Here is a 13,027-nt window from a genome sequence, read left to right on the forward strand (position 1 = left end):
TGTGTTTTGCTGCTTTGGAATGTAGTTAGAGATTGTTTATCTAACATGTAAATAGTTTTAACTTAATGACCAATCACAGTCAAGCTGTGTCAGGACTCTAGACGAAGTCATGAGTTTTTCATTATTATCTTTAGTATAGTTTAGTATAGCATTCTATAATATAAAATGATATAATATAATATAATATAATATAATATAATATAATAATAAATTAGCCATCTAAGAATATGGAGTCAAATTAATTATTTCCTTCCTTCGAGGGGGGACCCCAGAAACTACTACAGCCTTCCTTTTAGTACTTTCCAGGAAACATGAACAGCAGCTCACAGACACCTGATCATCATACTTGTATGACAAAATATGCTAGGCAAAACTCCTTCACCATGGCTAAAATATAGAGTTCTAAGATGATACATGACTAAATAAGGACTTTTTCTTTATCTACCATTTCTGTTTTTAAGTGGAAATCCAGCAAGGTTAGTTTGCACTATTTAATTTTGAATAGAGAATATTTATCTGACCGACCTTGAAGCCTGGAGGCACTCCACCAACATAGAAAACAGCATTTTCAGGTTCTAAACTAAGGAGGGAGCCAGGACCAAGAACCTCTCCCTTTTTGATGAATTTTTCTTCAGCTGTGCTGCTAAGGCTGGGCACAGTTAAAAACATCTTGCCGTGTCTTCCGATCCTGCAGAAAAGAATTGTAAGAGAAGAGAATTTCATGTTGGTCAGACTTACAAAAGAACAAACAAGCCTCCAACTCAGGAGGCAACTGAAAACAGAAAGGGTTTTATTTCCTTAGAGAAGACTAGTAATCAGGAGGTAAAAAAAGGGAGGGACCACAGACACTATCTCTTCTTCCCTGTGGCCCCTTGGGTCTTGGCTCTTGAAAAGCAGGAAGAATTTCCATTTATTTCAGTAGGAGTAGAATCAGGCACTGAAAATTCCTGATCAGCAGTTCTGACATAGCCTTTTCTGCTTGATTTTTCCATTAACTGTTTGATTTTGGGGAAATACACGATATTACTTTACCTCTCAATTTTGATGATGCTGAAGTAAGAAGGCCAGGTGCTGACTGGTTTGGCATCCAGAGGTATCTCCACATCTTGGTCCCCCAGATTATAAATGTACACAAGGTTGTCATTTTTAATGGCAAGACCCATGTAATGTTTTGCCTAAAACACCAGTGCAGAGGGATGTTAGAGATACAACATTGGAAGAGATTTAATGCAGGACATAAGTAAAGGTAAGCTTTGATAAACTGGATGACACCTTCAAATATTACCGAAAACTATTTAAAAAGAAACAAAAGCTTTATTCTCTAATTGGTTGCTTTCACTGCATAAAACTCTACAGAAAGAAAGTCTCTGATATTTTATATTCGTTTTGACTGAGGTAAATTCAAGGTTATGAGATCTCTGCTGGCCATGAATTAGTCATGTTCAATGGGAAGCTGTTCATCATTATTTAGTGTGCAGCACCATGTGCAGGAAATAGTCTAAAGCCAAAGTATTATGCTGTAATTAAATATTCTGCCAAGAGGCGTTTCACTCAATTTATATTCAGTAGACATTCTTTTTAGGAAAGCTTAAAAATGAAAGCCTGCCTCTTTACCTTCTCAAGTAATAGGTTGCCAGAATGATACCTGGCTTATGAGTTGTGATTTTTTTTCTTTTCAGAACCACAGTTTAAAGAACAGTTATTTCAAAGTAGTGATCAAGGGTGTACACAGTGTACAACAGCAGCACAAGCCACAGATAAAGAAGTCTGCTTATCTTGCGGGCCTGTGACCTCAGAGATTTGGAACTGACACTGTCAGCAGCATAAACTGATTAAAGCATATCTCACAGAAGCCAGGCAGGTGACATTAACTGCTTCAGAGCACCTCGCTATTGGCAGAGGAGATAGCAAGTGTGGCTCGCAGCAGTGACAATCAAAGCAGTTCACTGCAGGCAGTCTAATTTGCTTTTTAGAGAGAATCCTTCATTGTTTGGGGTGACAAATCTCAAGGACAGGGGTCTCAGGAACCCTTGCTCTTTGCTTGTCACAAAATCAGTGGTGGTCATAGAATAGACACCTTTAGTTCTGAAACACAAAGAAACAGTGAGAGGGAAAACTGAGGGCAAATAAATTTCAAACTGATTTATTTTTTTTTTAAAAAATATATGCATAAAAGTTAACTGGGCTATTCTCTTACATTTTTGTTTCCGAGGTACAAAATGAATCTGTCCGGAGAGGCTGCCAGTTGTGGGTTGTCTTTGTGGAGCTTTATGTACAAGCTCATGGAAGTGAAAGATTTCAGTTCTTCCACGTTGATCTTTGGATTGACTTCAACAGCTGACTGGCCTTCAAACATCATAGAGACTTGGACCTGCAGTTGCAAATGGGCAAAGTGAGACACGTGTTGTTGCCTGGGGTCATTACCTAAGGTAAGTGTGTGGCAATACTGTGCCAGCAGCCTTGCTCACTGCAAGAGTGGAGTTGGCACCTATATATTGGCATGTGAATTGTATGTTTGTAACAATCTTTCCTGAAAGACATGGTAAAGAATATGGAGAAAGTTATCTTAAAATTGATTAAAGGTCCTAATGAACTCTGCTTAAGCATATTCATAAAGTAAATTACGTTTCAGTGGGAGATAGATGTGTGCTTAGTTGAATCAGGGCTACATTACTATGTATGCCACATAATGAAATTCTTACACAGCTATAAAACTTCTGCCCATAATTTATTTCTTTGCTTTGGGAGTAGTACGACCATTTTCTGTTCATGAGCAATCCTGTTATATCATTGAATCTACAGTAATATTTATGAGATGCTAAAAAAAATTGTAATACTGTTCATTTTAGTTCAAAATGCTTTCACCATAACTGAAGTAATGTTTTCAAGTTTAAACACAGTATACCCAAATCACAAAATACATTTTAAAGAACAGTCAAGCACTACTCACAAACTGATTTTTCCAAGTTATATTCCAGCACTGTGAACATACAATAACGCACTGAATTTTTTATTTCTCTGAATGAATTCAAATATACTTGACCTTGGTCTTCTTGTTAGAGAAAAACCCCTTATTATTTACGTATGGTAATGAAAGTGGTTTTTTCTCTATTAAATATGTGTGAGCCAAGGATTCTCGTACCCTGCAGAAAATTAATTCAAATGAACGGAAAAAAAATGCAGTAATCCCAGAAAAGCTTACATTAAATTGCTGTAATTATTACTCATGGTAATTAGCTTTGTAGGTAATTTGCCTACAAATTATAGGTAATTAGGTTTTGTTGTTCTGGCCATCTTATACATTGTGCCCAAATCTTTATTGTCAAGTTGCTACTGCAGTAACAATAGTCTACCATGAATACTATGATAATGTCAAAGGCTTGCAAATAGTAACTGTAAAGATTTTAATGACCTCCAATGTGCTTTGTTCATCCAGTTTTGGGGAGGTGACAATGTCCAGGTTTCGGTTTCTAGCATAGTCCAAGGAAATGGAGGTTATAGTAAGATTTGATTATTAGAACTATTAACCAAAAGTCCCAAAAATCCAAAAGTTTTACCTTGCTTGCTACACTCCTGGTCTGAGCAATTAACTCTCTGATCCGCTGAATGCTGGAAGAAATATTGTTTGCTGGTGCCTTTTGTTCTACTCTGCGCATTTTGTCCAGGAGTTGAGGGAAAACTTCTGTAAGTTTCTTCACTGCAGTTAAAAAAGAAGAGACATATATTTTTTCCTCTTTGAAAGATTGGTTTTGCATCAGGAATATTCCACCCTTTCCTCTTAGGTTATCTCACCTGCCTCCTTCTGCTTTCTGACCAAGTCATAATTGTGATGTGTGAGATGCAGTGATTTCAGAAAGGGTAATGAATTCTCAGAATCTGGTATTGCTAAAGTTTTTGGAAATAAGTTTGCACAAAGGATGCCATGTTTTCTTAGGACTCATAGGTAATACTGTGGTGTGTTACCTCTAATACTTTCCTCAAGGAACTCTGCAAATATTAATAGTTTTAACCTTTTAATCTTCCTTCAAGACAAATTAATGTTAAGCCTAATTTTACATCTACAGGAACTGAAGCAGAAGGATTATTTGTTCAGCATCTCACTGCATGTCTCTGGCTGACCTGGTAACTGCATCTGAGGGTTATGGTTCATGAACTCTTCAAATTCACTGCAGGGGAGATGTATAGGCTGTTTTCCTCAGCTTTCAGCTATGCATGTCTCCAGAGGTCATCACCCAGAGAGCAGCAGTGGCTGCGCAGGAGATGTGTTTGCTTGTGGCTCACAGTCCACTCATGAAAGAAACATGGCCAATTTCATGCTGTGGTGTACAGCAACAGAAGGCCCTTAGATGATGATGATGATGCGTGTGCACCTAAACTGTGCTTAGTAGCTGCCCCAGACCTTGTGATTTGTAACCTTGTTAACTTTCCTGCCTGCATCTGCCAGGGGTCATGAATTAGAGTCCTGGATCTTTGGTCTTTCGCTGCTGTGTCCTCTGGTGGTACATGTGCAAATGTCATTGTTATCGAAGGGAAATGCAGGGGCTCTGTTGTGTTCAAAGTGAGAGAAGTCCTTTCCCAGGAAGATAAGCAGAAAAATTACCAAGAAGGAAAAATAACTACCCTTAATTATAATCCAATTTTATCACATCAGAATCCAATGACATGCTGCCCTTTGAAGGATATTTACACATCACATCATTTTTCATCTTTAATTAAATGTAGGTACAAGAAGCTGAGTATAATGAAATGCGATTTTAGCTGCGAGCTACGTGCATATAAGAAAAATTCAGCATTCAGAGTTAATTTTAATGACATGGATTCACTGTAAAGGTTAAGACCAGATTTGTAGGGTTTAAAGTTATATTTTAGGGGATGTCAACTTACATCCACCTGCTCTTGTATTCTTCCTGTCGTATTTTTACCTTTGTCTGGGATTCATAGAAGGGCTTGTGTTGGAAGGGACCTTAAATATTACCTAGTTCCAACCCCCCTGCTGTGGGCAGGGACACCTTGCACTGGACCACATTGCTGAGAGCCCCATGCAACCTGGCCTTGAACATCTCTGGATGAAGACTGTGGAGAGGCAGGTAAAGGGGCTGATCATCCGATATAGGAGAGTGTGTAAAAAACAGGGGAGGAGGAGCAGACTCCAATAATTTTTCTTTGCTTCCAGTCTGTACTGAATAAGCCTCAGCCTCATTCATATCAACCCAGAGTATGAGAATACTCCGTGGAGTCCTACGAGTCTGCTTGTTTTTGGATAGAGTGAAAAATCTGTATTTGTCAGTCCTGTCCTGTCTCTGCTTGGCTGTTTTTATTTGTGTTTTACTTTCCAAGTTCAGTCTAGGAGTGGGCCATATAGAACTTTAGACCCTCAATTTTTTTCCATTTAGTCCTGAAAGGCCTTATGTAGTAGGACTTAGCAATCAGCTGTTCTATATAAAGCTTACTGTACATTAAAATATCATGATTTTAATGAATCCTCAAAGAATTACAGTAAATTTTGGTGATGCAAAAATGTGTTAAATTTTCTACTTAAAAACCCCCAACAAAACCAAATCAACTTATAGGAGGTTTTCTTTACCTTTTTTCATTTTTAAGGCAAAAATACTATAATCTCAGAAAATTATTTAGCAAATTGCAGCCACTTTTTTGTTTTTAGTAATCTGAAACTGAATTGAAATTGTGTTTGATTCACTATCTTAAAACCTGGCTTTTCTGTTTGAAATTTGATGTATTAAACTTGAAAGGCTACTGTAACATGTAAACACAAAACTAACATCTGTAACTACTAGAACTATTGTGAAATCTCAATATAAATCTCTTCCTCTTAGCCTTTGTAATGACATTCTTCAACACAGAAGAACATTGATTTTGATTTTTGTCTTTGAGATGAAGGTGAGAGTAGAAAAGAAAACTAGTCTTTCCCAGTGATAAAATATAAAAAAAGAAGAGAAGGGAAATTGTCAAGGAAGAAATACCCTGACTGTAACCTTCCAGACATTTTCCCCTTTTACTTTTTCCTTCCCACACTGTCTGCCACCCTCTCTGCTGAAGCCCACCAGTTCCCTGCACAATGGCAGCATGGATTATTCTCAGACAAACTGCACAGCCGAGACATGCTCTCACCCTTCCAAACACCAAGTGCAAGCTTTATTCAAGGGCAGTGCAGACATGCCAGCTTAGAGGCTTCAGCTGCTCTGGTACTGTTATTGGCATGAAGATCAGGTGTTTTGGTGTTCCAGGCATCTGCCTGAATGTTTGTTGTGACTTTCCTCTGGACTTGGATGGACATTCCTCCTGTCAGATCAACCTCTCCTGGCAGAATACACAGCTGATCTGGGCACACTTCATCATGCCTGCCATGTCTGCATCTGTCTTCCTGGGCTGTGAATCACAATCACATCTGTCTGGAGCACTACCTGTGCCAGCCTCCTGTGTGGCACTGATCTCTCTTCTCAGCTATTTCCACCCGATCTTTCTGGCAAAAACATCTCATTGTACCTTTAAACAAACAAACCAAATGCCTTCAGAGCAAAAATGCCGTGGGAAAGCTTCATCCACAAATGTACTAGGGCACACTTTGCTGTAGGTTGGATATTAGCATCTCTCCAACAGTTAGTTTCTGGTCAGCAGGCCCTCCAGGAGCTCAGATAGGAATAAATATTTTCAAGGTGACTCTCGACCTGCAAACCCACCATCACAGAGAAGACATTTTTTCCAGGCACTTCACATAGGAGCTGTTCTTGTTCCTTTTTGGGAACATAACCAAGGGAGAGCTCACCATTTTAACTCTATTCACTCTTACAGAGCATCTCAAATGCTGCTGGAAATATTTCCTCCAGTACAAGAGCTAGTATGAGCAGATTTTTTTTAAAATCCTGTATGTCTGCTGGTATTTTGAGCACGAAGAGCCAAATGTGGTCTGTGTTCCTGCTCTACCCACTACGCTGGCAAGGGAAAATGTTAAATGTAAATCAAGTGTAAAGGTGAATAAAACCAGTCTCATGTGTAAGCTACAGCACACTGTTTCTCTTGGACGTTTTTCATCATACCGTTCCCTCCTGGGAGGCCAATCATATCCACATTTGCATTATTTTACATAGTAATTAGAGCCCATAGCCTAAACTACTCGGTGGTGATCAAAAACATTTTACAGCAATGCAATCCAATCCAAGTGCTGCTATATTAACTACACTCTGATGGAGCTCTGTGCAGTGACTAGCAGTGAGCTTACCCATTCCCAGAGGGAGAGGTTCACTGTTCCCTTTTGATGAAAAACTCAGAGAAATCTGAGTTTCCTCCAGTTCTGGAGCCAGAAATTGGGATATTGAATAGCACCAAATTACTTCTTGTAGAGGGAACCACTTCTATACCAGTTCTTGGGAGCACTCACTTAACCATAAATACTAGGTAGATGTAAGGGTCTTATGGGCCATGGAATTCTGAAAATAACATGACTCTTGGGATTCCCCAGCTGAGAGGGAAGACTGTGACTTAGGAACACTTGAAACAATGTTGAGTTTGGTGCTCATAACACCATTTGCAGTAAAATGACACTTGAGTTGCAAACTTCCTGACAGAAGGAGAAAGGATTTAGGGCAGTAGATCTAAGATTCAGACTTTCTGGAGACAGAGTCAATGAAGTTATGGAATTTCTCCGGGGCACTTTTAGGACGCAAGACATCACTGAACAGGTCTTCAGGTGATGGTATCATCAAAAGTGTGAAGGAAATTACTTGTTCTGGACTTCCAACCTCCGTAGTCATAAATATCTTAGGATTAGTGAGCCTCCTGAGCAGAGTCAAGAATAAATGGAGCAATAAATAGAGGTGTTGTAATCAATTTTTTATTCCAAATATTTTCATTTCTAGATTGATTATTTTCTTCCCTGATTATTCTTTTCCTTTTTTCTACAGTCACTTAATTCCAACTTCATGTCTCTTTTTCTACTCTTGCCTATCATCTTCATTTTAATTTTGTAGTCTGCCTTAGCTTTTCTTTTGTCTTTTTATTTGCCTTAAATTTTTCATAAGTTTTCCAATGTTACCAATAATAAAAGTGGAATTAATGTGATGTTTACAAGCTTCTCCAGAAATCACCCTGCTTAAATATTTTATTTTCTCCTTTATCCTCTTTGACCCCTTTGTTTAGACTACAAGCTCATCAAGTGAGGGACCATTTCTTCTCCATGTTTGCACACCTGAAGACAAAAGGGCTCTGTTTTCAAATGCTTCTCAATGTTAAAAAGCAAACAAACAGAAAACACTAAATCACCAACCATAATAGCAAGAAGTGTTTAAACAAGCTGTTTACCATTCAGTGTGTCCTTGGTACCCTGATAAAAATGAATTAGAATTCAGTAAGTCTTCAGCACTTAAGTGTTTAAATAATTTTTGGAAGTTCCTGAGGATCCAAAGTTTTTAAAATATAGTCAAGTGTGTTGGAATGTTGGGGGACACAAGACAGATGATGGACTTTGGACCTGGTTTACATAAGAGATTTGCTAACAGGATGCCTTGGCAAAAGCAAACGGGAACTTTGAAAATTAGACCTAGATAGCAAGAAGATTTAATCAGACAGGTTGACTGGAAAAAGAAAATCCTATTAAACTCTGCAAGCAAGAGATATTGTTATATGCATAAGTTTGTGTATGCAATTTTAACTTTATCATTGTAGTACACATTACTAGTGTTTCTGAAATAGTATATAAGTGTTTGTATCCCACAATAAAATCGGATTCTGATTACTGAGTCAGTCTCCCTGTCTCTCTCCATTCCCGACAGTCAAGACCTAGACAACTGCTAAGTTTGGAAAATCTTCATGGAGACAAAATGCTAGAAGATTATATGCAATGAATATGCAATGTAAACAATTCTCACAACTTGTTATTGTGATGATTTCCTGATTTTTTAGCACTGAGGAATGGCAAACTTCAGGTCACCCTACCTGCATCCCCAGCTGAATGCACAGCACTGTCATATGCCTCTGAATTTTGCTGGAAGTCTTGCAGGTTTTGGGACCACAACCTCACGTTCTCACCCATGGGGGTCGTAGCCTGTGTTACTGTGGTGGTAGCACTCACAGCCTCTGCAGTCTTCAGCTGAGCTTGCTCCAAACGCTCTCTGGCCTCCTCTACAGAACAAATAGGAAATGATAAGAAATGAACTCTTTCAAATATTCAAGTGTGTTGTGTGTGCCATCCCTCCCCACTCTCTGTCTTCGCCTTCCCTTTTCTCTTCTTCCCTCCAGTTTATTTACACTGAGCATGATGTCGTATGGAATGGAATGGAATGGAATATTCTTTTGGTCAGTTGGGGTCAGCTGTTCTGGCTGTGCTCTTTCTTAGCTTCCCATGCATTCCCAGTCTCCTCACCAGCATGAAAAGCAGAAAAGGCCTTGGCTCTGTGTAAGCCGTGCTCAGTAGCAACAAAAACATCTCTGTATTATCAACTCCAAAACACAGCTCCATGCTAGCCACTATGAAGAAAATTAACTCTATTGCAGCCAAGACCAGCACAAGGTTCAAGAAGACTGTTAATAATTTCAGTGACAAAACATTTAATTTCATTCTGAAAGTGTTAAAGCTGGGTATTTGATATCTAGGTCTAGTAGCTTCAGCCAAACTCTTTTAAGTGCCCGCAGTGCTGAACTCTTAGTAGCAACTTCATATCCATATTCAAAGATAAAAGTGTGCTCTTGAATGTATGAAGATAAAGCATCACAGAGATGAAGTTCCTCTCCCAACCTGTCTCTGCTGACTGCATTTTTGCGATGGCTCTCAGCAGCTGGCTCCGCAGGGCATTCATCCTGGCAAAAGTGCCATTGACTTGCCAGCTGGTGTCTGCAATGGTGTAACTGCTGCCTGTGGGGACAAAAGGGAGGTACAGCTGAGGGGTGTCCAAGTGGTGTCTGAAAAGGTAAATTCAGCCCTGGGGAGGTATGTCCTTAGGCATTTACTATGCCATGGACAGCATACCATGGCCTCTTTTCATTTAGGATATACTTGCACTCCTGACTTTACATAATCTAGAGGAAAAACCAGCCCTGCAGCACCCCTGCTTGCCACAGGGTGTCTTCCAAAAACCTGGAGAGCTGTGATCCAGTCAGTAATTTTTGTTCTTTCTTTACCAGAAGTGCTGAGAATAGCTGCAACTGGTACACAGGAATAGTTTTAAGGAACTCAAATTGTCCTGAAAAATTTAAAAAGTAATTCTGTAATTCTAGATCTTTCTTTCATTTACAGAGAAGAAAGACCAAACTACTTTAACACTTATTATTACTCTCCACTGGTGAAATCCAGCTTTCTGAACATTTAAGCTGCTGTGATTTGATTTTAATTGAAGTACTTAATGGAGAATATTTATCAGTGAACAATGGTTTGCAGGGTCACATATTAAAACAGCAGTAGTATCTGAAATGGATTTTTCATGAATGAAATAAACTATCAGTATCTAGTAGGATGACACAACATGAGCTACTCAAACTGTGCCCATTGCCATTTCAAGCACTTTGTGTGGTAAATTCAATCAAGAACCTCTTCTGTTGCAGCAGTAGTTCTGCTTAGTGATATGCTTCTGAAATTTATTTTAATGTGCTTTTTTTTTTTTTTTTTTTTTTTTTATGGCTATAAGCTGATTGGGAAAGTAGAAAGGATGTATATTTACTGTCATGTGCTGTCCGTTGTAGCTGCATGGCTCGGATGAGAAGTTCTTCACTTTTACCTTTATGGTAAATGACCTGAGTATCAATTCCAACTGCAGCCTACAAGCATGTTCCAAAAAAGAAAGTCAGAATAATCCTCATCAAATATTCCACTTTATTGTGATTAACTGTGGACAATATTTTACCTGCATATAAATGCAACTGCAAAGTCACTGCAGTTTCGTTTGCTTTGTTAACATTTAAGATTAGCAGTTGGATTGGAAAAAAATTCTGAAAAGCAAAATTTTCTGTTTTAAGAAAGTTTAGAGAAGTGTATGGTTTTCCAAACAACAGTACTGGGTAAAAAAGATGGAGAAAATTTATCAGTTCCAGTTTAGTACACATGACTAAATGCTGCCTGTTATTTAGGTGTTGTGACTGTTCATTTCTACTGTCATCTCAGAGGGGTGATGAATGCTTTCACTTCATGGTGAGCTGCCTTGCAGTCTGAAGCAGTATGCTGGATGCAGAGGGCTGGACTTGAAATCCCTCAGCCCTCTGGGGTTCAGACTCCTTTACTCTACCCAAATCCTCTGGCTATCTCACTAATAAATTGCTTGTAAATAACATGTATACAGATTGATAACTACAGGCATACAAAAAATACATGTAAGGTATTTTTGAACAGCAAGGCCAGAGAAAAAATTAGCATCCTACTCCTCACACTGAGTGTATGAGTGGGTGATCCCATTTCAGCCTAATTTTCTATGAGACACGGTGATGTCTTGACCACATTTCCTGCCATATGGCACTGAGTGCAGCAGGAGGACTCAAGCACTAAATGCCAGCTCAGGTTCCTACAAGAGGAGGGGGTTGTCTGTAATTTCACAGAAATGTCTCATGTGAGTGACAGTACAGAGCAGAATCACCCCATGGGACAGGGACAGAAGAACCTCCTGTGTCTTTTCAAATACCAGGGGACTTCAGACTGGAAGAATAATTAACTACATGGGTTTTAATTCAGGAAATAATAAAGGAAAAAATTGTGCAGTGAGAAGTTCAATACTGCCAGTTAAGATAAATTTGTTTTTTCTTTACATTTAGGTGCCTGAGGTCTCTGAAGCATTGTAAAGTAAAAGCTGGGATTATGAAAATTACTTACATCCTTGACCCGGTTTGTTGTGTTCAGTGCCAGCAATGCAACTTCATTGGCTTCTTCAATATAACCAGCAATGTTTTCATACACATTTGAAGCATTGATTGCCCTTTGTACCAAGCCATTCGAATCAACACCATACAAATTCCTGTTAAAAAGAGCAAAAGGTGAAAGAAACCAAACTGAATCAAAGTGGTTTCTGACTACATAATCACACACATAAATGTAATTGGCCTAACTGGTATTCTCTTCATTGTGTTTGACCAATCTAAAGCAGGTGAAAACTGTGTGGATAGGAGACTCTTCCCTGCCATTTAACTCTGAGAATTTTGCCCTTAACATTTACGTGAGCAGCAACAAATGACTACTCAGCTTTTGCTTTTTTTTTTCTTCTTCCTAGATTAGATATTCCATAAATTAACAGAATAACAAGTCTATCAGTAAACCTTCTTTAAGAATAATTCCTATCCATGAATGGAAAGACCTATGTGTTCCAGTGACCAGGATAGCTGTGTCACTGTCCTGTCTATATTTTCCAAAGGTAAGTGGGAAAAGGGGGAGAATCAGATGAAGAACTACCCCTAGCCATGAGAATTTGCAGAAAATTAGACTGAAAGAGGCCTTTAATGACATGGTTTTGATCTGTGTATTAAGTGATAACTGGTCTTCAGGGGAGATTCCAAACAGAAAATAGTTGAGGGCTCAATATTCGTCTGTTAACAATTTCAAATAAATATTATTTTTTAATGTTATGGTGATAAGCAGATTTCAAAGTATATTTTGGAAATAGATTCTAAATATAGATGTATTTGCACATGTGTGCATTCACTTCAAAGTGTTTGCACACCGAGAGATTATTAAATTTCCAGATTCAGCATTATTGCAAGAATTTTCTGCTAAATTCCCTTAAGGCAAAACAATAAACTCTATCAAATAAAAGCCTAACAGGCTAATAAAGTAAACCTATAAAACCAAGATGTTTTGAAGACAGGCTAAATGTTTTAAAGGATTAAAGTTTCACTGCAGGACAATCTTCTCAACAAATAAGAGTCAGCATTATTCCATCTGGGTGTTTTGTAATTACTTTTGTTTGCTTTTTGTGAAATTCCTAATGTGTTGGACTTGGTAATAATTTTTAAATTATTTTGGAAAGGGAGGAAGGGTAGCTATATGGGGTATCTTCTTTAAAATTAGTCTGCTGTCCCCAGTTAGCTGATCTCAGACTGA

General features: G+C 38.5%; 1 protein-coding gene across 1 annotated transcript in view; it reads right to left on the reverse strand.

The window, feature by feature from the left end:
- Positions 1–13,027, reverse strand: part of LAMA4 (laminin subunit alpha 4) — a 99,227-nt gene that overhangs the window by 29,033 nt on the left and 57,167 nt on the right. Inside the window, exons 14-21 of the mRNA XM_041478121.1 lie at positions 11,807–11,948; positions 10,668–10,764; positions 9,749–9,865; positions 8,950–9,135; positions 3,558–3,697; positions 2,198–2,371; positions 1,033–1,175; positions 526–688 (exon numbers count right to left, since the gene is read on the reverse strand). Coding sequence (XP_041334055.1) covers positions 526–688; positions 1,033–1,175; positions 2,198–2,371; positions 3,558–3,697; positions 8,950–9,135; positions 9,749–9,865; positions 10,668–10,764; positions 11,807–11,948 — 1,162 coding nt within the window. The remainder of the gene's footprint in view (positions 1–525; positions 689–1,032; positions 1,176–2,197; positions 2,372–3,557; positions 3,698–8,949; positions 9,136–9,748; positions 9,866–10,667; positions 10,765–11,806; positions 11,949–13,027) is intronic.

This window comes from Pyrgilauda ruficollis, unplaced genomic scaffold (genome assembly GCF_017590135.1).
Source record: "Pyrgilauda ruficollis isolate IOZ18807 unplaced genomic scaffold, ASM1759013v1 scaffold43, whole genome shotgun sequence".
Classification (NCBI taxonomy): Eukaryota; Metazoa; Chordata; class Aves; order Passeriformes; family Passeridae; genus Pyrgilauda; species Pyrgilauda ruficollis.